Genomic DNA, 21,040 nt, shown 5'->3' with positions numbered 1-21,040 from the left:
CCCAGGGCAGATGCCGGGGGCAGGGGCAGGTCTGAGTCACCGGGGGTGAATCCAGAGTCACTGTGAACCCCCAGGGAGCTGTGGGTGGATGCGTCTCAGTCTGCCCCCCCCACTTTCCTCCCCACTTCTCCTTCCACCCCTCCCCCTGTCTGTCCATCCCTCCCCATCTCCGCTCACCCCCCTCCATCTCCCCCACACCCCATCCCTCCCTCCTTCCATCCCTCCCCCCACCCCTCTGTCCATCCCTCCCCATGTCCACTCAACCTCCTCCAGCTCTCCCCACACCCCTCTGTCTGTCCACCCCTACCCCATCACCAGTCAACCCCCTCCAGCTCCCCCCATCTCTCCCTCATCCACCCTCCCTCCCCCATACTCCTCCAGCCCCCTCTATGTATCCATCCCTCCCTCCCCCCACAGCGCCTGAGAAATGCCCAGGGTGTGAGGGACCGTGTCCTGGGCCCAGACAGACCGCCAGCCCCTGGCTCAGGGCTGTGACCCCAAATACAGCTGGGGAAACCGAGGGAGTGACTCAGCTACAACTCACAGCGAGTCACCAGCACAGCTGAGAATGGAACCCAGGAGTCCTGGCTCCCACCCCTCCCCCAAGGACTCTGTCACATCCGTGTTGTTCCTGCCCGGGTGGCAGGGATGGGTCCCGAGCCCACTGCAAAGGGCTGAGTCACTGAGGCTGGGGGGAGGGGGGAGAACAGAGACATGGGGACCCCGTGGCTGGGGGGATGGGGGAGCAGGGGGTTCTAGGAGCAGTGGTTGGGTACACAGGGCGGGGTGGGGGGGGCGTGGAAGACTTTGCCCTGTTGATCCAGTAGGGAATTTCCTGGGGTGGGGAGGTAGATAATTTACCTGCCCCCCCCCGGCTCCACCACTCCCCCCTGCAGTGACCCCTCCCTGCTCCCCCTGCAGTGACCCCTGCCCTGCATCTCCACTTCTCCCCCTGCAGTGACCCCTGCCCCCATTCCCACTGCTCTCCACTGCAGTGACCCCTCCCTGCATCCCCACTGCTCCCCCTGCAGTGACCCCTGCCCCCACTCCCACTGCTCCCCACTGCAGTGACCCCTCCCTGCATCCCCACTGCACCCCTGCAGTGACCCCTGCCCCCACCCCCACTGCTACCCCTGCAGTGACCTTGCCCCACCCCACTGCTCCCCCTGCAGTGACCCCTGCCTCCACTTCCATGGCACCCCTGCAGTGACAGCTGCCCTGCATCTCCACTGCTCCCCCTGTGGTGATCACTGCCCCCACTCCCCCACTGCACCCCTGCAGTGACACTGTTGTCCCCCCCAGCCAGGTCTCTGTCCCACGGGTGCATGGGAGTGAGAAGTGCCAGGCTGTGGGGGTGCAGAACACACAAAGCCCTGCAACCAGAGAGAACAGCCAGCTGTCCCCAGCCCAGCACCGAGGCACAGGGCCCAACCACCAATCTCTCAGCTCTCTGTGCACCTCTGCCCTGCTTCCCCCTGACCATGCACACCCCCCCCCGTAACTCCTTCAAACAGCCCCCCCTTCTCCCCGGCTCCGCCCCTGGAATCAGGATCCGATTTACCAGAAGCGATGGGTTTGGAAAGTCCCTGCTCGGCATCCTGCATCCCCCACTGGGGGGGGGGGGGGAGGAGCTGGGAGGGGGGGCAGGTTGGGCCAGCAGCGACCCCCCCTCCCCTGAGAGGCTGTGTTCTGCAGGGGAGCACAAGGATGAGTGTGTGAGCAGGCACACAGCGCACACAGCTGTGCAGTGAGTGCACCACTGTGGGTACGTGTGCAAGGAGTGGGTGGTGGATGTGTCAGGATATGTGAGAGTGCAAGAAGGGTCAGAGAGTGCATCCTTGCATGAGTGTGCAAAGATCAGTGGTGAGGGTACAAAGGTGTGTGTGTGCAAGGACAGACAGCTGACAGAAATTGGTGGTGAGTGCTAGAGGGTGAGCGTGATCACGGGAGAATGGTGGTGAGTGTGCAAAGACCTGTTCGGTGAGAATGCAAAAAGGCAGCTGGGAGTGTCCTGATTCCCAGTCCCCCCCCCAGAATCTCTAAACCCCCACTCCCCTCCTAGAGCCAGGGAGAGAACCCAGGAGTCCTGGCTCCCAGCTCCCCCCTGCTCTAACCCACCAGACCCCACTCCCAGAGCCGGGGATAGAACCCAGGAGTCCTGGCTCCCAGCCCCCTCTGCTCTAACCACCAGACCCCACTCCCCTCCCAGAGCCGGGGATAGAACCCAGGAGTCCTGGATCCCAGCCCCCCCTGCTCTAACCACCAGACCCCACTCCCCTCCTAGAGCCAGGAACAGAACCCAGGAGTCCTGGCTCCCAGCCCCCCCTGCTCTAACCCACCAGACCCCACTCCCAGAGCCGGGGATAGAACCCAGGAGTCCTGGCTCCCAGCCCCCCCTGCTCTAACCACCAGACCCCACTCCCCTCCCAGAGCCAGGGATAGAACCCAGGAGTCCTGGCTCCCAGCCCCCCCTGCTCTAACCCACCAGACCCCACTCCCAGAGCCGGGGATAGAACCCAGGAGTCCTGACTGCTTGGGCCTTCACGCCCCCTCTTCTCCGGCCGGCCCCTGCCTCGAGGGATGCAGACGAACATGGGGGGGGTGAGTTCCTCCATGGACCCCTGAGGACCCCTGGTGGTGAAATGCGGAAATGCGCCTTTGTCCGGGTCTGTGGAGGGCCCGAGTGGGAGCGGGCGGGGCGGGGCGGCTGGTTGGATGGAGGCGGGACAAGGCGCAGACTGACACCCCCCCCCGCACTGCAGGGAGGGGGGTGCCCACAGGGGGGCTCCTGTCTGTCTCTCCGGGGGAGCCAGGCTGCAGCAGTGTCTCCGGGGGGGTGTGCTCAGGAGAGGGGGGCAGGGAGCAGGGCAAAGGGGTCTCGGCGGGCGCTTCTGTGCCGCTGGGAGCGGGTTTAGGGCGGGGAGGGGGCGCTGTGCTGTGGAGGCTCAGCAGGGGGCGCTGCGGGCAGGGGATGGGGGGCTCGGCAGGGGGCGCTGTGCTATGGGGAGGGGTCGCTGTGGGGAAGGGATTGGAGGCTTGGCGGGGGGCGCTGTGCTATGGGGAGGGGGCTCAGCAGTGCGCTGCGGGGAGCGGGTGGGGGGCTCAGCAGGGGGCGCTGTGGGGAGGGGGTTGGGGGCTCGGTAGGGGGCGCTGTGCTATGGGGAGGGGGCTCAGCAGTGCGCTGCGGGGAGCGGGTGGGGGGCTCGGTAGGGGGCGCTGCGGGCAGGGGGTGGGGGGCTCGACGAGGGGCTCTGTGGGGACGGGGTTGGGGGCTTGGTAGGGGGCGCTGTGCTATGGGGAGGGGGCGCTGTGGGGAAGGGGTGGGGGCTCCGCAGGGGACGCTGCGGGCAGAGGATGGAGGGCTTGGCGAGGGGCGTTATGCGGTGGGGAGGGGGGCTCAGCAGGGGGCGCTGTGGGGAAGGAGTTGGGGGCTCAGCAGGGGGCGCTGTGGAGAATGGGTGGGGAGCTCAGCAGGGGGCGCTGTGGGGAAGAGTGGGGGCAGGGGGTGGGGGGCTTGGCGAGGGGCGTTATGCTGTGGGGAGGGGCTTGACCCAGTAGGATGGAGTGGGGGGAGGGGAGGGCCCCCCAGTTTCTCATGTGTCCGGGGGGGCCGGGATTCCCCAGCGGGGTTGGGGGCGGGGCCCCGCGGTGTGACTGGAGCCCGCCCCCCACCCCCCGAGATCTCCGCTCCCTGCTCCCCAGTGAACCGCCATAGACTGAACCCAGCGGGGGGAGAGGGGGGTTGGACCGGACGCTGGGGGCGGGGCGGTGTCCGTGTTATGCGGGCGGGGGGGGGGGTGTCTGACAGCACCGACCCCCCCCCCCAGCAGCGCAGAGCCACCGCGAACAGGCGAAGGGTGCAGGTCCCGCCCCGGCCCCGCGGGGGAGGGAGTCAGAGCCGGGAGGAGGCTGCCGTGAAGGAGACGGACGGACAGACCGACAGACAGACTGACCGCCAGCCCCACCGGCCTCCCGAGGGGGCGGGCTCAGCACTTGGTAAGATACAGACACCTACAGCTGGGGGCCAGGACTCCTGGGTTCCGTCCCCGGCTCTGGGAAAGGAAGGGGGTCTGGTGGTGGGGGCTGGGGGCCAGGACTCCTGGGTTCTGGCTCTGGGAGGGGAGTAGAATGGATAGACCCAGGACCTAGGACTCCTGGGTTCTCTCTCAGCTCTGGGAGGGGAGTGGGGTCGAGTGGGGGTGAGGGGCTGGGAGCCAGGACTCCTGGGTTCTCTCCCCTTATTTTTGATGTGCAGGGCGCCCCCCCCCCCCCCCCGTCTGTTTCCCGGGCACCCGCCTCTCCAGCCCACGTTCCAGGTGCTGGGTGACTCAGGGCCAGACGGGTTGAGCAGCTCTCGAATGCTGCCGCCTCCGCCCCTGCAGCCCTGCGCCCCGGTGGGAGGCCAGCGGAGATCCTGCATCCAAAGCCCATCGGAGGAGCTGAGCCTGGGACCCTTGGCAAAGGCACTTCAGCAAAGGGACCCAGGCATCCGACTGGGACCCTCTCTCAGGTGTCTTTTCTCTCTCCACAGACTGTGACCCTCCCCTCTGCTCCTGCCTCCGGGGAGGATGGAAGGGCCTTGTTTCTGGGACACCCCATATAAGGGGGTTCTGCTTGCAGGTGAGACAGAGCAGTGTGTTGGGGGAGCCCTGGGCTGGGCTAGCAGGGGTCTGCGGTTCGGGAGTGAGGGGCACCGGCAGAGCTGTGGAGGGTGCTCAGGGCTGGGCTAGCAGGGGTCTGCTGTGGAGGGAGGAGCCCAGGGCTGGGCTAGCAGGGGTCTGCGGTTCGGGAGTGAGGGGCACCGGCAGAGCTGTGGAGGGAGGAGCCCAGGGCTGGGCTGGCAGGGGTCTGCTGTGGAGGGAGGAGCCCAGGGCTGGGCTAGCAGGGGTCTGCGGTTCGGGAGTGAGGGGCACCGGCAGAGCTCGGGGGGAGGGGAGGGAGGCCAGGGCTGGGCTGGCAGGGTCTGCGGTTCAGGAGTGAGGGACACTTTCACCATCTCTCTTCCTCTCCCCTGTCCCGCCAGGCTGTCTCCTGTTGTGCTGGGGTCCCCGCGCTGTGGTTTGTACTGTTGTGGTGCACGTGATCCCGGAGGCTCCGTCCGTGGGGCAGAACGTCACTCTGTCCGTGGAAGTCGGCCTGGAGCTCCTGCGTCACTTCGACTGGTACCGTGGGCGGCTGACTGATGGCAGCACCCGCATCTTCAGCTACTTCCCGGGGCAGGACCGCCCCCAGCGCAACGGGGTGCAGTTCACGGGCCGCGAGGTTGGCTTTCCCAATGGGTCTCTGCTCCTCCGGGGCGCCCAGGCCAATGACAGCGGCACCTACCAGGTCGCCCTGCAGCTGATGCCGCAGGGCAGCGAGAAGGGCACTGTGGAGCTGCGGGTGAGCGGTGAGTGGCCCCCCAGGGCCTGCCCCTTCCCCCAGACACCCCCAATCTCCCATGGCCCCCCCGACATGTCCACCCCCCCAGGGTGTCAGAGGAACAGCGTGGGGCTGCAGGTGGGTGGTAAATCACATCCCAGAGACACCCCACCCTCTGGGACCCTCCGCAGGGATCCACCCGTCCCCCAGGGACCCCAGCACCATGGCCCCTCCACCACCCTGTGGGCAGGCGAGGTTCTAAAACTCACATGGGCTAAAGAATGAGCCGGTTACCTCGGCTAGTTTTCCTGCTGGTCTTTGGCTCTGTGTCCTTCGGCCAGAAAATTACTAGAAACGGACGAGTTTAGTAGCAAAATAACATTGAAAGCCAATGAGAGCTGACAGCAAGCGTTCAGGACGGGCTGTATCGGGCCCCAGCAGAGGTGTTACAATGATCAAGGGACAATCAATCCCAGCTGCTCTCCCACTACACGGGTCTGGGCTGGTGACCTAGCCGCAGGGGGCTCACGGGGCTGCCAGGGGGCAAGTCAACCAGCCAGTGCTCCGGTGGGATTTGGAAATGGAGCCACGTCACTGCAGGGCCTTGTCGGCTGTTGCCAGAGCCAGGGGGCCGGTTGTGCACGTACAGGGCTATTGCGCACGAAACAGGCAGGGAGGGAGGCTGCAGGCCCCCAGGGCTGGTGCACTCGATGGTGCAACCCGCAGCTCACAAACCGATTCGGACCCTTTTCGTCTGGAGCCGCAGGATCTGTGTGCGTGTGGCAGGCTCAGTCCTGTTAAACGCTGGGGTTCTTGCAGCGGCTTTGCCTGTCGGACTCAGCACTCTCGGGTACTTACTGACGCAGAGTCGCGTCTACACCACTACGACCAAACTTGCTGACGTGATGCCAACAGGCCGCACGGAGCTCAGTCCCCTCAGGCGGGCCTGGCTGGAGACGTGAAACCCAGGCAGCCCTCGCGGGAGATAGTACCAGAGTAAACGTCGCACGATCACTGGGAGCGAGGAGCGGACACACGTTCCAGATCTGAGCCTGTGCTGCGGATCAGCTGGAGCTGGCATGGGTGGGTTCTGCCCTCGTTCCTGCAATGACAGGAGAGAGCCGGGCGTTCACTAGGTGACTCGTGCAGGGCGCTGTGTATAGAGCAGCTGGATCCTTTCTAGTCTCTGGATTTCGCTGCTGTCTCTCCCCAGGGCCCTGCCCAGCAGAGCGAACTGGTGCTGTCAGTGAGGAGGCGCTAGCTGTGACCCCCTGGGGGGTGTTCTCATGGGCCAGTCTCTCCACGAGATGCTTTGTCGCGGGGGAGTGAGGCACAGGGTGTTTGCTACGATCGAGCGCTGCTCGGCACGGCAGTCTGGCCTGCTCCCTGCCCAGCATAGCGGCTGTGGCCAGCTGGAAAGCCAGGTTGGAAGCGTCCAGCCAGGATGTGAGCTGTGCCTTCTCCTCAGCCAGACAGGAAACAAGTTGTCTCCTCTGCGGCATCTTGCAATAGTGGGAAACTCCAGAGTTTCGGTGCAAAACCTCCTGGCTGGGATGAGCCACCGCGTTTTGTGTGGGGCACGAGGGACCAGGCACCACTGGCTCCGTTCCAGGCCTCAGCCAGTTGGGGCAGTGACTTCCTCTCTGCCCAGTCTGTGCTTGCCCCACCAGCAGGCCGTGCTCTCTGCAGAGTGTCTCCAGCACGTCCCTTCCCCTCGCGCAGGGCTCCGGCCTCGGTTAGTGGCTCGTCGCACTGCCGTGATATAAACCTGTTCGACTCGCTCGCTTGGTCTGTCGCCAGCCCGAGACAGCGACGAAGGAACTCAGCGGCCCGTGGCTCCGTCCCCAGGGTGGGTTATCCCCGCAGCGCTGCGAGACGTCCGGTAGGAACTTCGTACGTGAGGGTCTCCGCGTGCTGCTGCCACTCGTGCCGCACGGCTGGGTCTCCAAGCACCAGTAGCTATCTCAGTGCGCCTGTCCCAGGGGCAGGGTTGGCTTAATTCTGGGGTGTGGCTTCATCGGGCTCCGGACCAGCCCGCCGGGTCGCCCTGGGGGTGACGTGCACCGCAGAGCAACTCATCCCGATGGCTTTGTAAGGCACCACTGAACGTGTCGGCTCCTGTGGCCCAGAACGCGCCGGTCGTACGCAGCCTTCGTGAAGAGCCCGTTCCCCAGCTCGTCGGGCATTGTCCGGGTGGGACGTGTAACCATTTATCTGGGATGTTTCCGTGGCCGGCAGTGTAAAGCTGAGAAAAGCGCAGCGTGCGGGTGGTCTGTGCGTACGGGTCACACCAGGATCGGGTGAGCCTTGAACACTGGTTCCTTGGCAGGTCCGTGCCCCAGCTCACGGCTAGGCCCTGCAGTGTGTAGCAGAGACACTCCTGTCAGCCTGGTCCATCCAGCCCTCGGAGCGGCAGCCGTGAAGTCAGGGGAAGAATTCTTCCATGGCCTTAGCCGCATTCACACCGGGGCCCCTTGTCCTGGCTCGGGGTGTGAAATTCACGGAGCTGGGGCGGGCTGGTTTGTAGGTGTAGACCAGGCGTCGAACTCTCCGAGATCCTCACTGGAGCGAGTCCCTGTCTAGAGAACCCCCGGCCAGCCAAGAGCCCCGGGGGCCCCGCGCAGATCACACTGCGGCTGCAGGCAGGCGGCGCGCTCGGAGCTGTCCACAGGCCCTTGCGGGCAGGCGCCCCGGGCAGCAACAGAGCCTCAAGCCGAGGGGGCTGTTGGCAAATGCTGGGAACAGGTCCCGGTTCCGGATCCTGCACCGGCTCGGTCGCCGTTACCCGGTGGCAGCGCCGGAGCATGGGGGCAGCGTCAGCCACTGGGTCTGCTTTGCGTCCAGGCCCAAAGCACAGACACCGAAGAGGAAGGGACTCGGGTGTCGGGCTGGCACTGGCAGTGGGGCCTGGCCCGGCCACTGGTCATTCCCCAGCATCGTGCTCCGGAGAGCAGCCTAGAGGCCTGGCCCATGGGAGGATGTTGACTGCAGGCTGGTTAGAGACCCCCCCCAGGGACTTCAGAGCCCCCCCATCGCCCCCATCCCCCTCTCCATACCCCCCATGGCTTCCATCCCTCCAGGGACTCCCCCATAGACTCCCCCACCTCCCAGGGACTGCCTCAGAGCCCCCCCATCCCTCCATGGCCTCTATCCCTCCAGGGACTCCCCCACCTCCCAGGGACAGTATTGGAGACCCCCCCATTCCCCCCCATGGACTGCCCCGGGGACCCCCAACCCTTCAGCCCCCAGGGGGAGCCAGAGGGTGATCCCTCCCCAAACCCCATTAGCCCCCCTCATTCCCCCAGCCCAGGACTCTGTTCTGTCCACAGGGACCTCCTGGGGTCCCCCCAAGCCCCAGCTCCCCCCAACACTAACCTCTCCTCAACTCTCTTCCTTGCAGCCCCGGCGACCACCCTGGGCCCAAGGACGCTGCCCCCCACGGGCTCAGGCACAGGGCCTCCCCCGGCCACAGCAGCCCCCAGCACCCCGCAGGTCCTGGGCTGGGTGGTGGCGGGGGTCGTGGTTGGGATTTTGCTGACCGGAGCTCTGGGAGCCGTGGTCATCTACCACCTCGTCCTGCGCAGGTCGGACCTGGCCGGAGGGTAAGCGGGGGGGTGGGGGGTAGGATGCCTGGGTTCTCTTTGGCTCTGGAAGGGGAGCGGGGTCTAGTGGTTAGAGTTGGGGGGGGGGTGAGGCGGGGCTGGGAACCAGGATGCCTGGGTTCTCTCCCTGGCTCTGGGAGGGGAGTGGGGTGTAGTGGGTTAGAGCGGGAGGGAGGAGGGTGGCTGGGAGCCAGGACACCTGGGTTCTTTTCTCCTGGTGAGGTGGGGTGGGGATTCCCTTGGGATTATCATGTCAGCTCCTGGCTCTGTTTAGCTCCACAGGAAAACTGGATCCCAAAGGGAAGAAACCACCAAGATCTGCCAGGGGTGAGTCACAGTCCTGATGTGGGGCTTGGGGGTGGGGCTGAGAGCCCGGACGCCTGGGTTCTATCTCCCATTCTCTTTCCAGATGACACGGAGCCGATTTACGAGGTGATGGAGTCTCCGCTGGAGTTGCCCCAGCCGGATGGGAGAAACCCCGAAACTGACCCCCAACCCCCCGTGGTGAGTGAGGCTGGGCCAGGCACTGCCCCCCTGGGGATCCCATGGGCACTGCCCCCCTTGAACTCCTGGCATGCTGCCCCCCGGTCACTGCCAGGTACCGCCCTCCCCTCCCCCCGCCCCCCCCCGCAGAGCCTGCCCCCCTTCCCCACAAGCTCCTGGGTTAGAGCCTCTCCCTGGGATCTGTTCCCTGCCGGTGGGGTGGGGGGCAGGGGGGATCCTGGAGGGGGCTGGGGTCAAGGGCAGGTTATAACGACTCTCTCTCCCCTCCCCCATGTCTTGCAGGCCATGCCCTTGCCTCCCCAGCCAGACCCCAACTACACGGTGAGTCCCCCAAGTTCAGCTTCCTGGGGGGGGGTACGAGGGGCTGGGAGGGTCCGTGTGTCCGGGATCCTCCCCCACGTCTGTCTGTCCCTAACGGCCCCTCTCCCCTGGCAGGAGCTGCTGCAGCGAGCCGAGTCCGTGTACGCCCAGATCCAGAGGTGACGCCAGCTGCAGAGTCCACAGGGGGGAACCCCCCAGGGACGCCCCCCGCCGTGGGGAACCCCCCCCAACGAGGAGCCACCCAGGGACACCCCCCTGCCATGGGGAACCCTCTGAGGGTCCTCGCAATTGGGATCCCTGACCACAAGGATCCCACCCATGGGGAACCCCCTACCATGGGGAACACGCACAGAAAAACTGGGGTACTCTCCCAGGGACTCCAATGGGCAGCTCCACCCACACAGAGCCTGAGCACCCCCCACACAGAGCCTGAGCACCCCCCAGTGGGGTACCCCTCAGCAAACCTGGGAACCCTCCACAGCACCCTTGACCCTCCCAAAGGGACCCCCTCCCAGCATCCATGGAAACCCCTAGAGCACCCCCCTCATTGTCCATGGGGAACCCCCCAGGAGAACTCCCACCCTCAGCCTGCACGCCAGACCTCACACCCTGGGGATCCCCCTATCAGCATCTCCAGGGAACCCCCCACCCCCAAACCCAGCCTCCCGGGGCCCCTCCAACGCCGGAGCCTGGATCAAACCGCTGGATGAAGAGCTGAGCTGGAGGCCGGTGTTGGGAGCAGATGGGGGGCACCCCCAGCCCCACTATTAAACCTTGTTCCTCTGCAACAGTCTCCCTTCTACTCTGCTCTGGCTTGGGGGGGGCAGGGGGAGATGGGGGGTGGGATGGAGACTTAGGGGGCTGCCATTACACAGAGACCCCTCCCTGCCCCCCCCCCCCCCGTGCCTGACTCTTCCCCCCCACCCCAGTGCCAGGCTGAGCTCAGCTGCCAAAGACTTTTATTGAGGTTCAGTGGGGGTGGGGAAGGGGTGGGGTCGCTGGTGGCTGGGATGGGAGGGGGAGAGACTGGTCACTCCCCCCCCAATTCTTGCTGGCCTAGTTGGGGATGAATCCCGGCCCCATCCGGTCAACCTGGAAAAGACGAGACTTCATCAGGGGGAAGGGTCACAACCCCCCCCCCCCCCGAATCCCCTACCGAGCCTCCCTGCCCCACGGCGTCCTCTGCTCAGCTCCCTGCAGCCTGGTGCCCCCTACCTAGCCCCCAACCGAGCCTCCCTGCCCCATGGCACCCCCTGCTCAGCTCCCTGCAGCCTGGTGCCCCCTGCTGAGACCCCTGCCCCGTCCTTGCCTCCACGGCGCCCCCGTTGCTCTTACCAGAGACCTGTAGGCGCCCGAAGGCCTCGGCGTAGCGCCCGCCTGCCTGGAAGACGAGGGTGTAGTCCCCGCTGTCCTGGGGGGTCACCCCTGTGATGCGCAGGGAGCAGTCGTTGGCAGGCGTCTCCCGCCCAGTGAAGGCCGGACCCCGGTGCAGCTCCCACGGGGGCACAAAGATCAGGATCTGCTGGGACCGCGCTGTGGTGAGTCCTCGGTACCAGGCGCAGAGCTGGGCAGGTCCCTGCATCCCCTGAACGGCCAGGGTCACGGCCTGCCCCACACGGGGCTGGGGGGGCACCGGCATCAGGGTGACACTGGCCCCGGCTGGCAGGAGGCTGGAGAACAGGACACAGACTGGGGGCAGGGGGGAGGGTGGAGAGTACATCAGAAGTGGGATGTACCCAGCTCTGCCGTGCCCCTCAAGCCTGACCCGCAGCCCCCTGCCAGCCCAGCTCTACCTCCCCGCCCCAGCTCTGCCGGTGCCCCTCACTCCCGACCCGCAGCCCCCTGCCAGCCCAGCCCTGCCCCCCTCCGCCAGCTCTGCTGGTGCCCCTCGACCCTGACCCACAGCCCCTGACAGCCCAGTCCTGCCCCACCCCCCTAGCTCTGCCGGTGCCCCTCACTCCCCACCCGCAGCCCCTGCCAGCCCAACCCTGGGCTCCCTCCTGCCCTCACCTGCCAGGATTCGGCCCATCCAGGCAGTGCCCCATGGGGGGCAGGGGTTGGTGCCGGAGAGTCCCCCCATGGTCCTGTCTGTGTTGTGCGAATGTTGCTGGTGCTGAGTGAGGCAGCCAGGCTGGGTGGGACGGGGTCTGGGGGGAGCGGGGGGCAGGGGCGGTTGCCTAAGAGGCCTGAGCAGGGAGAGGATGTTGGGTAAGAAACCCACAGAGCAACGGAGTCCTGCCCCCTCCCCCTCCCATCCCTGAACTGCCCCTGTGCCCCCCAAGCTCCCTGGCCTCTCCCCTCAGCACTGGGGGGGCAATATCAGGCATATGAATGCACCCGTCTGGACCACAGGGGGCAAGGAGCCAGGCCTCCCCCTGGCTTCCCCCCCTGAAAAAGTGAGAATTTGGTGTAATAGTTTTATGAATCCTGCCTGTGCCCAGGGTGACTAGACAGCAAGTGTGAAAAATCGGGATGGGGGTGGGGGGGTAATAGGAGCCTATATAAGAAAAAGACCCAAAAATCGGGACTGTCCCTATAAAATCAGGACATCTGGTCACTCTACCTGTGCCTCAGTTTCCCTCTGGACTGGAAAAAGGGCTCAGTCCCCTGCTAGAGCCACACAGGCGGCGGGAGTCTGTGGGGAATGGCCTGGTCCAGGCAGACAAAGAGCCACCCTGAGGACTGGCCCCCCTGGCAGCAGGACGCCCCTGAGAGAGGGGCCGCGTGAGGGAGCCAGCCATGGACGTGATCACGGCTGGGTTGGCTCATCACAGTGCCGGCCTGGCTGGGCCATGGCTAACGGCTGCCTCTCTGGGCTGTCCCCAGGCCCCGGGCCTGCAGCTGGGGGCTGAGTGGGGCCCCGGGCTCTGCACAGGGGCTGGGGTCACTGCCACTGCCCCAGGGGCCTCGCGCCTGCAGGGTCTGGCTGGGCCGGACTCCAGCAGGGACCCTCAGGGGAAGAGGGGGGGCTGTTGCCGGCGGCCCAGTCCTGGAGCCCACGGGCCTCTGCCCAGCCCTGGGGGTCCCTGGGGCCTGGCCCAGTCAGGGGTCGCGCCCAAGAGGCTGGTTGCAAGCTGGGGCATAGGCCAGACCCTGTGACTCCCCCCCCCCGCCCTTCCCCCTCTGCCCCCTTTCTCCCCCTCCACTCCCTGCCCCCTCTTCTCTCCCCCACCCCAGAGATCCTGTGCCCTTCCCCCCTGCTGCCCCTCACCCTGTCCCCCTCTGGGCGGCCTGCCCCCCACCCCTGCAGCACTGCCTGCCCCTCCTCCCCCATGCCCCCCCACCGGGAATCCCTCAATCTGTGGGTTCCTTACTTAACCCCCTCCCCCATATGCTCCCCCCAGGAAATGGGGCACAATGGGGCAGGTCGAAGAAGGGTCGGGGACTGGCAGGTGAGCTGGGGGGGGCAGTGGGCTCCTCCCCCCGCTCTGCACTCACACTGGCGTGGGTGGGGCCGGGGCCACTCCGGAGCCGGGACGCAGAATGAGCCCCCCCCCCCCCCCCCCGCCACGGGTCTGTGTGTAGCCAGGCGGGTGCCTGCCGGGGGGGGGGGCGTGTTCTAGGGGTTAATGCTGCCCCCCCCCCCGCTGGAGTTTGTGCAGAGGCGCGAGGCTGGGACCTGGGGCCTCTACGATCCACCCCCCAACCTTGTCTGCGGGTGGGAGGGGGCGATAGGGGAGGTTCCCCTTTGGGGGTCTCCAGCCCCCCTGGTTCCGCGGTGCCCCTGGAGCAGGGGGGTCACCTGCTCCCTGCAGGGGGCCAAGAGCGACCCGGCGACGGCGGGGGGAGAGAGACCCGGGACCGCCCATCACACAGACCCCCCCACCTCCCCCATGCACCTGGCCCCTCTACAGGTGGGGCCTGTCCCCAGCCCCCCATTTACCTGCCCCCACGACACAAACTCCAGGCTGCTGCTCAGTTCCGAGGATTTTATTGAGGTTATTGGGGGGGAGGGAGATTTGGGAGGGGTCTGGGGGAGGGACGTTGGGGGGAGTGGGGGAGGGGCCTGGGGAAGGGGGGAGTGGAGAAAGGGGTTGGGGTGGGGGAAGGGCGGTGAGGGGGATTTGGGGGGAGGGGGCTGGGATCCGGTAACAGCCCCAGGACCTCCCGGTGGGGGGCAGCGAATCCGGACACCGCCCGGTCACCCTGCGAACAAAGAGAGCATAAGTGGGAGACAGCCCCCACCCCATGGAGCAACTTGCTGCCCAACCCCCTTGCCCCACGGCGCCCCCTACCAAGCACCCCCACCCCGCTCCCTGCCCCATGGCGCCCCCTGCTGAACCCCCACCCTGACCCACAGTGCTCTCTGTTGAGCCCCCCACCCCGTCCCATGGTGCCCCCTGCTGAACCCCCCACCCCACCGTGCCCTCTGCTGAGCCCCCCGTCCCACAGTGCCCCCTGCTGAGCCCCCCACCCCGCCCCACCGCGCCCCTTCTTGCTCTTACCGGCGAGCTGCAGGCGCGCGAAGAGCGCGTGGGACCGACCCCTGGCGCGGATGACGAGGGTGAAGCTCCCGTTGTCCTGGGGGGTTAACCCCGCGATGCGCAGAGAGCAGTCGCCCCCCAGGGTCTCGCGCCCCGTGGATGCCGGCCCCTGGCTCCGCGTGTCCGGGGAGGTGAAGGTCAGGATCCGATCGGTCTCGGCTGTGGAGCTTCTGCGGTACCAGGTGCAGCTCTGGGCGACTCCCCGGGCCCCCCCCACCAGCAGGGTCACTGTCTGCCCCACGGTCGGGTGGGGGGGCACCACTGCCACCCCAAAATCAACAGCGCCGGCCAGCGGGAGGCAGGAGAACAGGACACAGACTGCGGGGGGGGGGGGAGGACGGGAGGACGTCAGAAATGGGAACCCCCCAGCTCTGCTGGTGCCCCTCACTCCCGACCCGCAGACCCTTCCTATCCCAGTCCTGCCCCCCCACTCACCTGCCAGGATTGGGCCTGTCCAGGAGCTGGCCCAGGTGTGGGTGTGGGGGGCACCTGGGAGACGCCCCATGTCCAGTCTGTGCTGGGGTTGAACAGGCTGAGGGGGGAGAGTGCCCGGCGGGTGAATCTCGGTGCGGGAGAAGGGCAGGGATGGGCGGGGGGGGGGAGTTGCCCAACAGGCCCCAGGGGAGGGGATGTTGGGTAAGAAAGAAACTGACAGAGCAACGGAGTCCTGCCCCCCCGTCCTCTCTGCCCCCCCCATCCTCTCTGTACCCTGCCCCCAGCCACAGCCCCCACTGCAACACACCCGACTCCTGCCCCCCGCACTCTGTACCCTCCATCCTCTCTGCCCCCCGTCCTCTCTGTACCCTGCCCTGTCCTCTCTGCCCCCCTGCACTCTGTACCCCCTCCCTGTCCTCTCTGTACCCCGCCCCCATCCCCACTGCAACACGCCCAACTCCTGCCCCTCCCCCGCACTCTGTACCCCCCCGACCTCTCTGTACCCCCCCCCGCACTCTGTACCCCCAGTCCTCTCTGCCCCTCCGTCCTCACTGTACCCCGCCCGCGTCCCCACTGCAACACGCCCAACTCCTCACTGCCCCCCCGCACTCTGTACCCAGCCCCCGTTCCCACTGCCCCACTGCAACACGCCCGACTCCTCACTGCCCCCCCGCACTCTGTACCCCGTCCCCACAGCCCCTCTGCAACACGCCCAACTCTTGCCCATCCCCCGCACTCTGTACCCCCCGACCTCTCTGTACCCCCCCCCGCACTCTGTACCCCGCCCCCAGCCACAGCCCCCACTGCAACACACCCGACTCCTGCCCCCCTGCACTCTGTACCCCGCCCCCGGCCACAGCCCCCACTGCAACATGCCCGACTCCTGCCCCCACGCACTCTGTACCCCGCCCCCGTCCCCACAGCCCCCACTGCAACACGCCCAGGCTCCTCACTGCTCCTGCCCCCCAGGCCCCGCACGGAGCGGGGGACGGGGGTGAGGAATGTGACGGCAAAAGGGACGGGGGGGAGCCAGGAGATGGAAACAGCCCCCCCCCCGACAGCCCCTGGGTTCAGGGCTCCACAATCCCCCCCCCCCCCCCCCGTGGCCGGGCCATGCCCAGGGAGCTGGGGGTGGGGGAGGAGCTGGGGCCTTGTGACACCTCCAGGAGCCGGGGTCCCCACAGACCTAGCCCCAGATAGTGCCCCACCCCCAGGGGCCTGGGGCTCAGGGAGGGGGGTCATAGAATCACAGGACGGGACGGGACCTCCAGAGGTCGTCTAGTCCTGTCCCCTGCACTCCAGGCAGGACTAAGTATTGTCTAGACCCGGGCGGTTCTGGAGCCACCTGCGGCTCTTCAGGGGTTAACATGCGGCTCCTCGTCTAGGCACCGACTCCAGGGCTGGAGCGACAGGTGCCAACTTCCCAATGTGCGGGGGGGGGGGGGGGTTCACTGCTCAACCCCTGGCTCTGTCGCAGGCCCTGCCCCCACTCCACCCCTTCCCGCCCCCTCCCCTGAGCCTGCCGTGCCCTCGCTCCTCCCCCCGTAACGATGCTGGTTCTGGCGGGACCCAACTGAGAGGATCAATTCAGGACAAACTGCTTAAAACGGGGCAGTTACAGCCCAAGGCCGGGGTCTTTCCACCTCTAAGGCACCAAACCAGCCAGCCAGACCGAGGAGAACTAACACGGCTACTACTCTGAAACCAGCCAGCCAGAGAGGACTTCGGTCTCACCCCACTGGCTAACCACAAGTCACACAAGCAATTCCCTCAGACACTCCAGTTTCCCAGTATCAGCACCAGTACCACTCGTTATGGGGATGAATGGTTATGAAAACCAATACCCCAGTAAAAGAAAAAAGGTTCTCCCGATCCCAAAGGACCAAGCCCCAGACCCAGGTCAATAGACAAATCAGATCTTACCCACAAATCACGCTGTTGCCAATCCTTTAGAATCTGAAATCTAAAGGTTTATTCATAAAAGGAAAAAGATCTAGATGAGAGTTAGAATTGGTTACATGGAATCAATGACATCCAGAAATGGCCAAGTTCTTGGTTCAGGCTTGTAGCAGTGATGGAATAAACTGCAGGTTCAAATCAAGTCTCTGGAACATCCCCAGCTGGGATGGGTCCTTCAGTCCTTTGTTCAGAGTTTCCGTTTGTAGCAAAGTCCCTCCAGAGGTAAGAAGCAGGATTGAAGACAAAATGGAGATCAGGAATCAGCCATTTATAGTTTTTTCCAGGTGTAAGAACACCTTTTTGTTCTTACTGTCGAAAATTACAGCAAGATGGAGTCTGCAGTCACATGGGCACGTCCCTGCATACTTTGCTGAGTTATAAGGCGTATTTGCCTTCCCTCAATAGGTCAACTGTATAGCTGATGGTCCTTAATGGGCCATCAAGCAGGCTAGGCAGAGCTAACACCAACTTGTCTGGGATGTTTCCCAGAAGCATAGCATAAGTTTGAAATACAGACAGTACAGAGCCAATATTCATAACTTCAACTACAAAATTGATACACACATATAGACAGCATAATCATAACCAGCCAACCATAACCTTGTCTTAGACACCTCATTTGACCCCGTTTGTACAAGATTTGGTGCCACTACAGGACTTTGGTTGCAGCCATGTTCTATATGGTCCCAGATTATATCAATAACATCACACCCCCCCAGAGCCTCCTGCACCCCACAAAACAGCTGATCAGGAGGTGCGGGGAGGGAGGGGGAGGCACTGATCAACGGGGCTGCGGGTGGGCGGGAGGCACTGGCAGCGGTGGTGGTGGGGAGCTGATGTGGGGCTGCTGACGTGTTACTGTGGCTCTTTGGCAACGTACATTGGTAAATTCTGGCTCCTTCTCAGGCTCAGGTTGGCCACCCCTGAACTAGACAGGACTGGCTCCAGGCTTTTTGCCGCCCCAAGCGGCGGAAAAAACCAAACCAAACCAAAAAAAAGCCACAATCGCAATTGCAAACGGCGGCACTCCGGCGGCAGCTCCACCGCGCCGCTTTCTTCTTCGGTGGGAATTCGGCGGCAGGTGCTTCCCTCCAAGAGGGACCCGCCGCCGAATTGCCGCCCCCTTCCCCTTGGCCGCCCCAAGCACCTGCTTGCTGGGCTGGTGCCTGGAGCCGGCCTTGGATCTAGACCATCCCGGACAGGGGTTTGTCCAACCTGCTCTTAAACACCTCCAGTGACGGAGATTCCACAACCTCCCTGGGCAATTTATTCCACTGTTTAACCACCCTGATAATTAGGAAGTTTTTCCTAATGTCCAACCTAAACTGGCCTGGTGCTGCAATTTAAGCCCATTGCTTCTTGTCCTGTCCTCAGAGGTTAAGAAGAACAATTTACTTGAGAACTGTTATCATGTCCCCTCTCAGGCTTCTCTTCTCCAGACTAAACAAACCCAATTTTTTCAAAAAGAACAGGAGGACTTGTGGCACCTTAGAGACTAACAAATTTATTAGAGCATAAGCTTTCCTGGGCTAAAACCCACTTCATCGGATGCATATAGAGTGAAACATATATTGAGGAGATATATATACACACATATATATATACATATATGGAGATATATGTGTGTATATATATCTCCTCAATATATGTTTCACTCTATATGCATCCGAAGAAGTGGGCTGTAGCCCACGAAAGCTTATGCTCTAATAAATTTGTTAGTCTCTAAGGTGCCACAAGTACTCCTGTTATTTTTACTTGGTGTAATGACCCATCCACTCCCAGTCTTTATTCAAGGCTAATTTAATGGTGTCCAGTTTGCAAATTAATTCCAATTCAGCAATTTGTTAGTCTCTAAGGTGCCACAAGTACTCCTGTTCATTTTGCTGATACAGACTAACATGGCTGCTATTCTGAAACCAATTTTTTCAATCTTCCCTCATAGGTTTTCTAGACCTTTAATCATTTTTGTTCCTCTTCTCTGGACTTTCTCCAATTTGTCCACATCCTTCCCGAAATGTGGTGCTCAGAACTGGACACAATACTCCAGTTGAGGCCTAATCAACACAGAGTAGAGCGGAAGAATTACTTCTCGTGTCTTGCTTACAACACTCCTGCTAAGACATCCCAGAATGATGTTTGCTTTTTTTTTTTTTTTTTTTTTTTTTTTTGCAACAGCATCACACTGTTGACTCATGTTTAGCTTGTGGTCCACTATGACCCCCAGATCCCTTTCCGCAGTACTGCTTCCTAGGCAATCATTTCCCATTTTGTATGTGTGCAACTGATTGTTCCTTCCTAAGGGGAGTGACTTGTATTTGTCCTTATTGAATTTCCTCTTGCTTACTTCAGACCATTTCTCTGGTTTGTCCAGATCATTTTGAATTTTCATCCTATCCTCCAAAGCACTTGCAACCCCTCCCAGCTTGGTATGGTCCACAAACTTTATAAGTGTACTCTGTATGCCATTATCTAAATCATTGATGAAGATATTGAACAGAACCGGACCCAGAACCGATCCCTGCGGGACCCCACTCGTTATGCCCCTCCAGCATGACTGTGAACCACTGATAACTACTGTCTGGGAACGGTTTTCCAACCAGTTTTGCACCCACCTTATAGTAGCTCCATCTAGGTTGCATTTCCCTAGTTTGTTTAGGAGAAGGTCATGCGAGACAGAGTCAAGATAGACCACATCTACCACTTCCTCCCTATCCACAAGGCTTGTTACCCTGTCAAAGGAAGCTATCAGGTTGGTTTGACACGATTTGTTCTGGACAAATCCATGCTGACTGTTGCTTATCACCTTATTATCTGCTGGGTGTTTGCAAACTGATTGCTTAATTATTTGCTCCATTATCTTTCCGGGTACAGAAGTTAAGCTGACTGGTCTGTAATTCCCCGGGTTGTCCTTATTTCCCTTTTTATAGGTGGGCACTAGATTTGCCCTTTTCCAGTCTTCTGGAATCTCTCCCGTCTTCCATGACTTTTCAAAGATAATCGCTAATGGCTCGGATATCTCCTCAGTCAGCTCCTTGAGTATTCTGGGATGCATTTCATCAGGCCCTGGTGACTTGAAGACATCTAGCCCAGTGGGTTAGAGCTGGGGAGGGCTGGGAGCCAGGACTCCTGGGTTCTTTCTGCGCCCCGTTCCTTGCAGCCCAGCGCCCCCTAGTGTCACACTGGGGCATTGCCTCTCTGCCATGTACATTGGCCAAACTGGACAGTCCCTCCGCAAAAGAATAAACGGACACAAATCGGACATCAGGAATGGTAACATACATAAGCCAGTAAGTGAACACTTCAATCTCCCTGGTCATTCTATTACAGATTTAAAAGTCACGATCATTGAACAAAAAAACTTCAGAAACAGACTTCAAAGAGAAACAGCAGAACTAAAATTCATTTGCGAATTTAACACCATTAATCTGGGCTTGAATAGGGACTGGGAGTGGCTGGCTCATTACAGAAGCTGCTTTTCCTCTCCTGGAATTGACACCTCCTCATCTATTATTGGGAGTGGACTACATCCACCCTGATTGAATTGGCCCTGTCAACACTGGTTCTCCACTTGCGAAGTAACTCCCTGCTCTCCATGTGTCAGTATATAATGCCTGCATCTGTAACTTTCACTCTATGCGTCCGAAGAAGTGAGGTTTTTACCCACGAAAGCTTATGCCGAAATAAATCTGTTAGTCTTTAAGGTGCCACCGGACTCCTTGTTGTTTTTGTAGATACAGACTAACACGGCTACCCCCTGATACTGGGGCATTGGAGTCCCTTTCTGTGGGAAGGGACCTGGAGTCCTGGATTCCACCCCCGTCCCCGTCCCCCTTAGCTCCTCGCAGGTGTGTGTGTGTGTGGGGGGGTCCCTCACTCCCTGCTGGAGGGGACGAGCCCTGCGCTGTGTATGTCTGTGTCACACGCACACACTGCAGGTTGCGGGGGGGGGGGCTGTTTCCCTTCCCCCCATCTCTGTGCGTCTGTCTGGGCGCAGGTGCCTTTACACTCTGTGTCCTACACCTCGCCCCGCCCTGGAGCGGGTCCGTCCCCTCCCAGCTGTCCCAGATCCCTGTCTGTCTGTGCTCTGCCCCCCCCCCCGTGTCTCTCTCTCCCCCCCAGGGGTGTTGCTCTCTGCCCCCCCAGGGGGTGTCTCTCTTCCCCCCCTTCCCGGGGGTCTCCAGGGATGGTTCCTCCATCGACACCCCCCCTACTGGGGGGTAACTGGGGGGACCCAGGGTGGGGGGTGCAGATCCCCAGGGGCTGGGGGGCCCATCCTGTGCCAGGCATTAACCCCCCAGGGACAATTCCCCCTCCAGTGTGACCCTCCCGCACCTCCCAGGACCAGCCCCATCCCTGGGGACGGGAGCAGTTGCC

At 62.7% G+C, this 21,040-nt stretch overlaps 2 protein-coding genes across 2 annotated transcripts; one reads left to right on the top strand and one right to left on the bottom strand.

Moving 5' to 3' along the window:
• Positions 1-4,568: 4,568 nt before the first annotated feature.
• On the top strand, positions 4,569-10,089 carry CEACAM19 (CEA cell adhesion molecule 19). Its single transcript, XM_065419977.1, has 7 exons — positions 4,569-4,620; positions 5,024-5,389; positions 8,762-8,963; positions 9,238-9,290; positions 9,373-9,463; positions 9,747-9,788; positions 9,903-10,089. The coding sequence occupies exons 1-7, from the start codon at positions 4,569-4,571 to the stop codon at positions 10,087-10,089; spliced, it is 993 nt and encodes a 330-aa protein (XP_065276049.1).
• Positions 10,090-10,730: 641 nt separating this feature from the next.
• On the bottom strand, positions 10,731-11,901 carry LOC135892794 (pregnancy-specific beta-1-glycoprotein 5-like). The gene is made up of 3 exons (XM_065420590.1): positions 11,799-11,901; positions 11,124-11,477; positions 10,731-10,880 (listed from the first exon to the last, which is right to left on the bottom strand). Exons 1-3 carry the CDS (start codon positions 11,866-11,868, stop codon positions 10,876-10,878), a joined length of 429 nt encoding a protein of 142 aa, XP_065276662.1. The 5' UTR covers positions 11,869-11,901; the 3' UTR covers positions 10,731-10,875.
• Positions 11,902-21,040: the final 9,139 nt, after the last annotated feature.

This window comes from Emys orbicularis, chromosome 20 (genome assembly GCF_028017835.1).
Source record: "Emys orbicularis isolate rEmyOrb1 chromosome 20, rEmyOrb1.hap1, whole genome shotgun sequence".
Lineage (NCBI taxonomy): Eukaryota > Metazoa > Chordata > Testudines > Emydidae > Emys > Emys orbicularis.
The sequence above is the reverse complement of the archived record's forward strand: the minus strand, read 5'-3'. Positions and strand labels throughout refer to the sequence as shown.

Excerpts from the sequence above, each read along its gene's own strand:
- LOC135892794 (XM_065420590.1), bottom strand. The coding sequence starts at position 11,868 with ATGGGGGGACTCTCCGGCACCAACCCCTGCCCCCCATGGGGCACTGCC. Across the intron at positions 11,478-11,798 it reads GATGGGCCGAATCCTGGCAG|TCTGTGTCCTGTTCTCCAGC; the intron begins GTGAGGGCAGGA and ends CCCTGCCCCCAG.
- CEACAM19 (XM_065419977.1), top strand. The coding sequence starts at position 4,569 with ATGGAAGGGCCTTGTTTCTGGGACACCCCATATAAGGGGGTTCTGCTT. Across the intron at positions 9,464-9,746 it reads GAAACTGACCCCCAACCCCC|CAGGCCATGCCCTTGCCTCC; the intron begins CGTGGTGAGTGA and ends CCCCATGTCTTG. Across the intron at positions 9,789-9,902 it reads AGCCAGACCCCAACTACACG|GAGCTGCTGCAGCGAGCCGA; the intron begins GTGAGTCCCCCA and ends CTCCCCTGGCAG.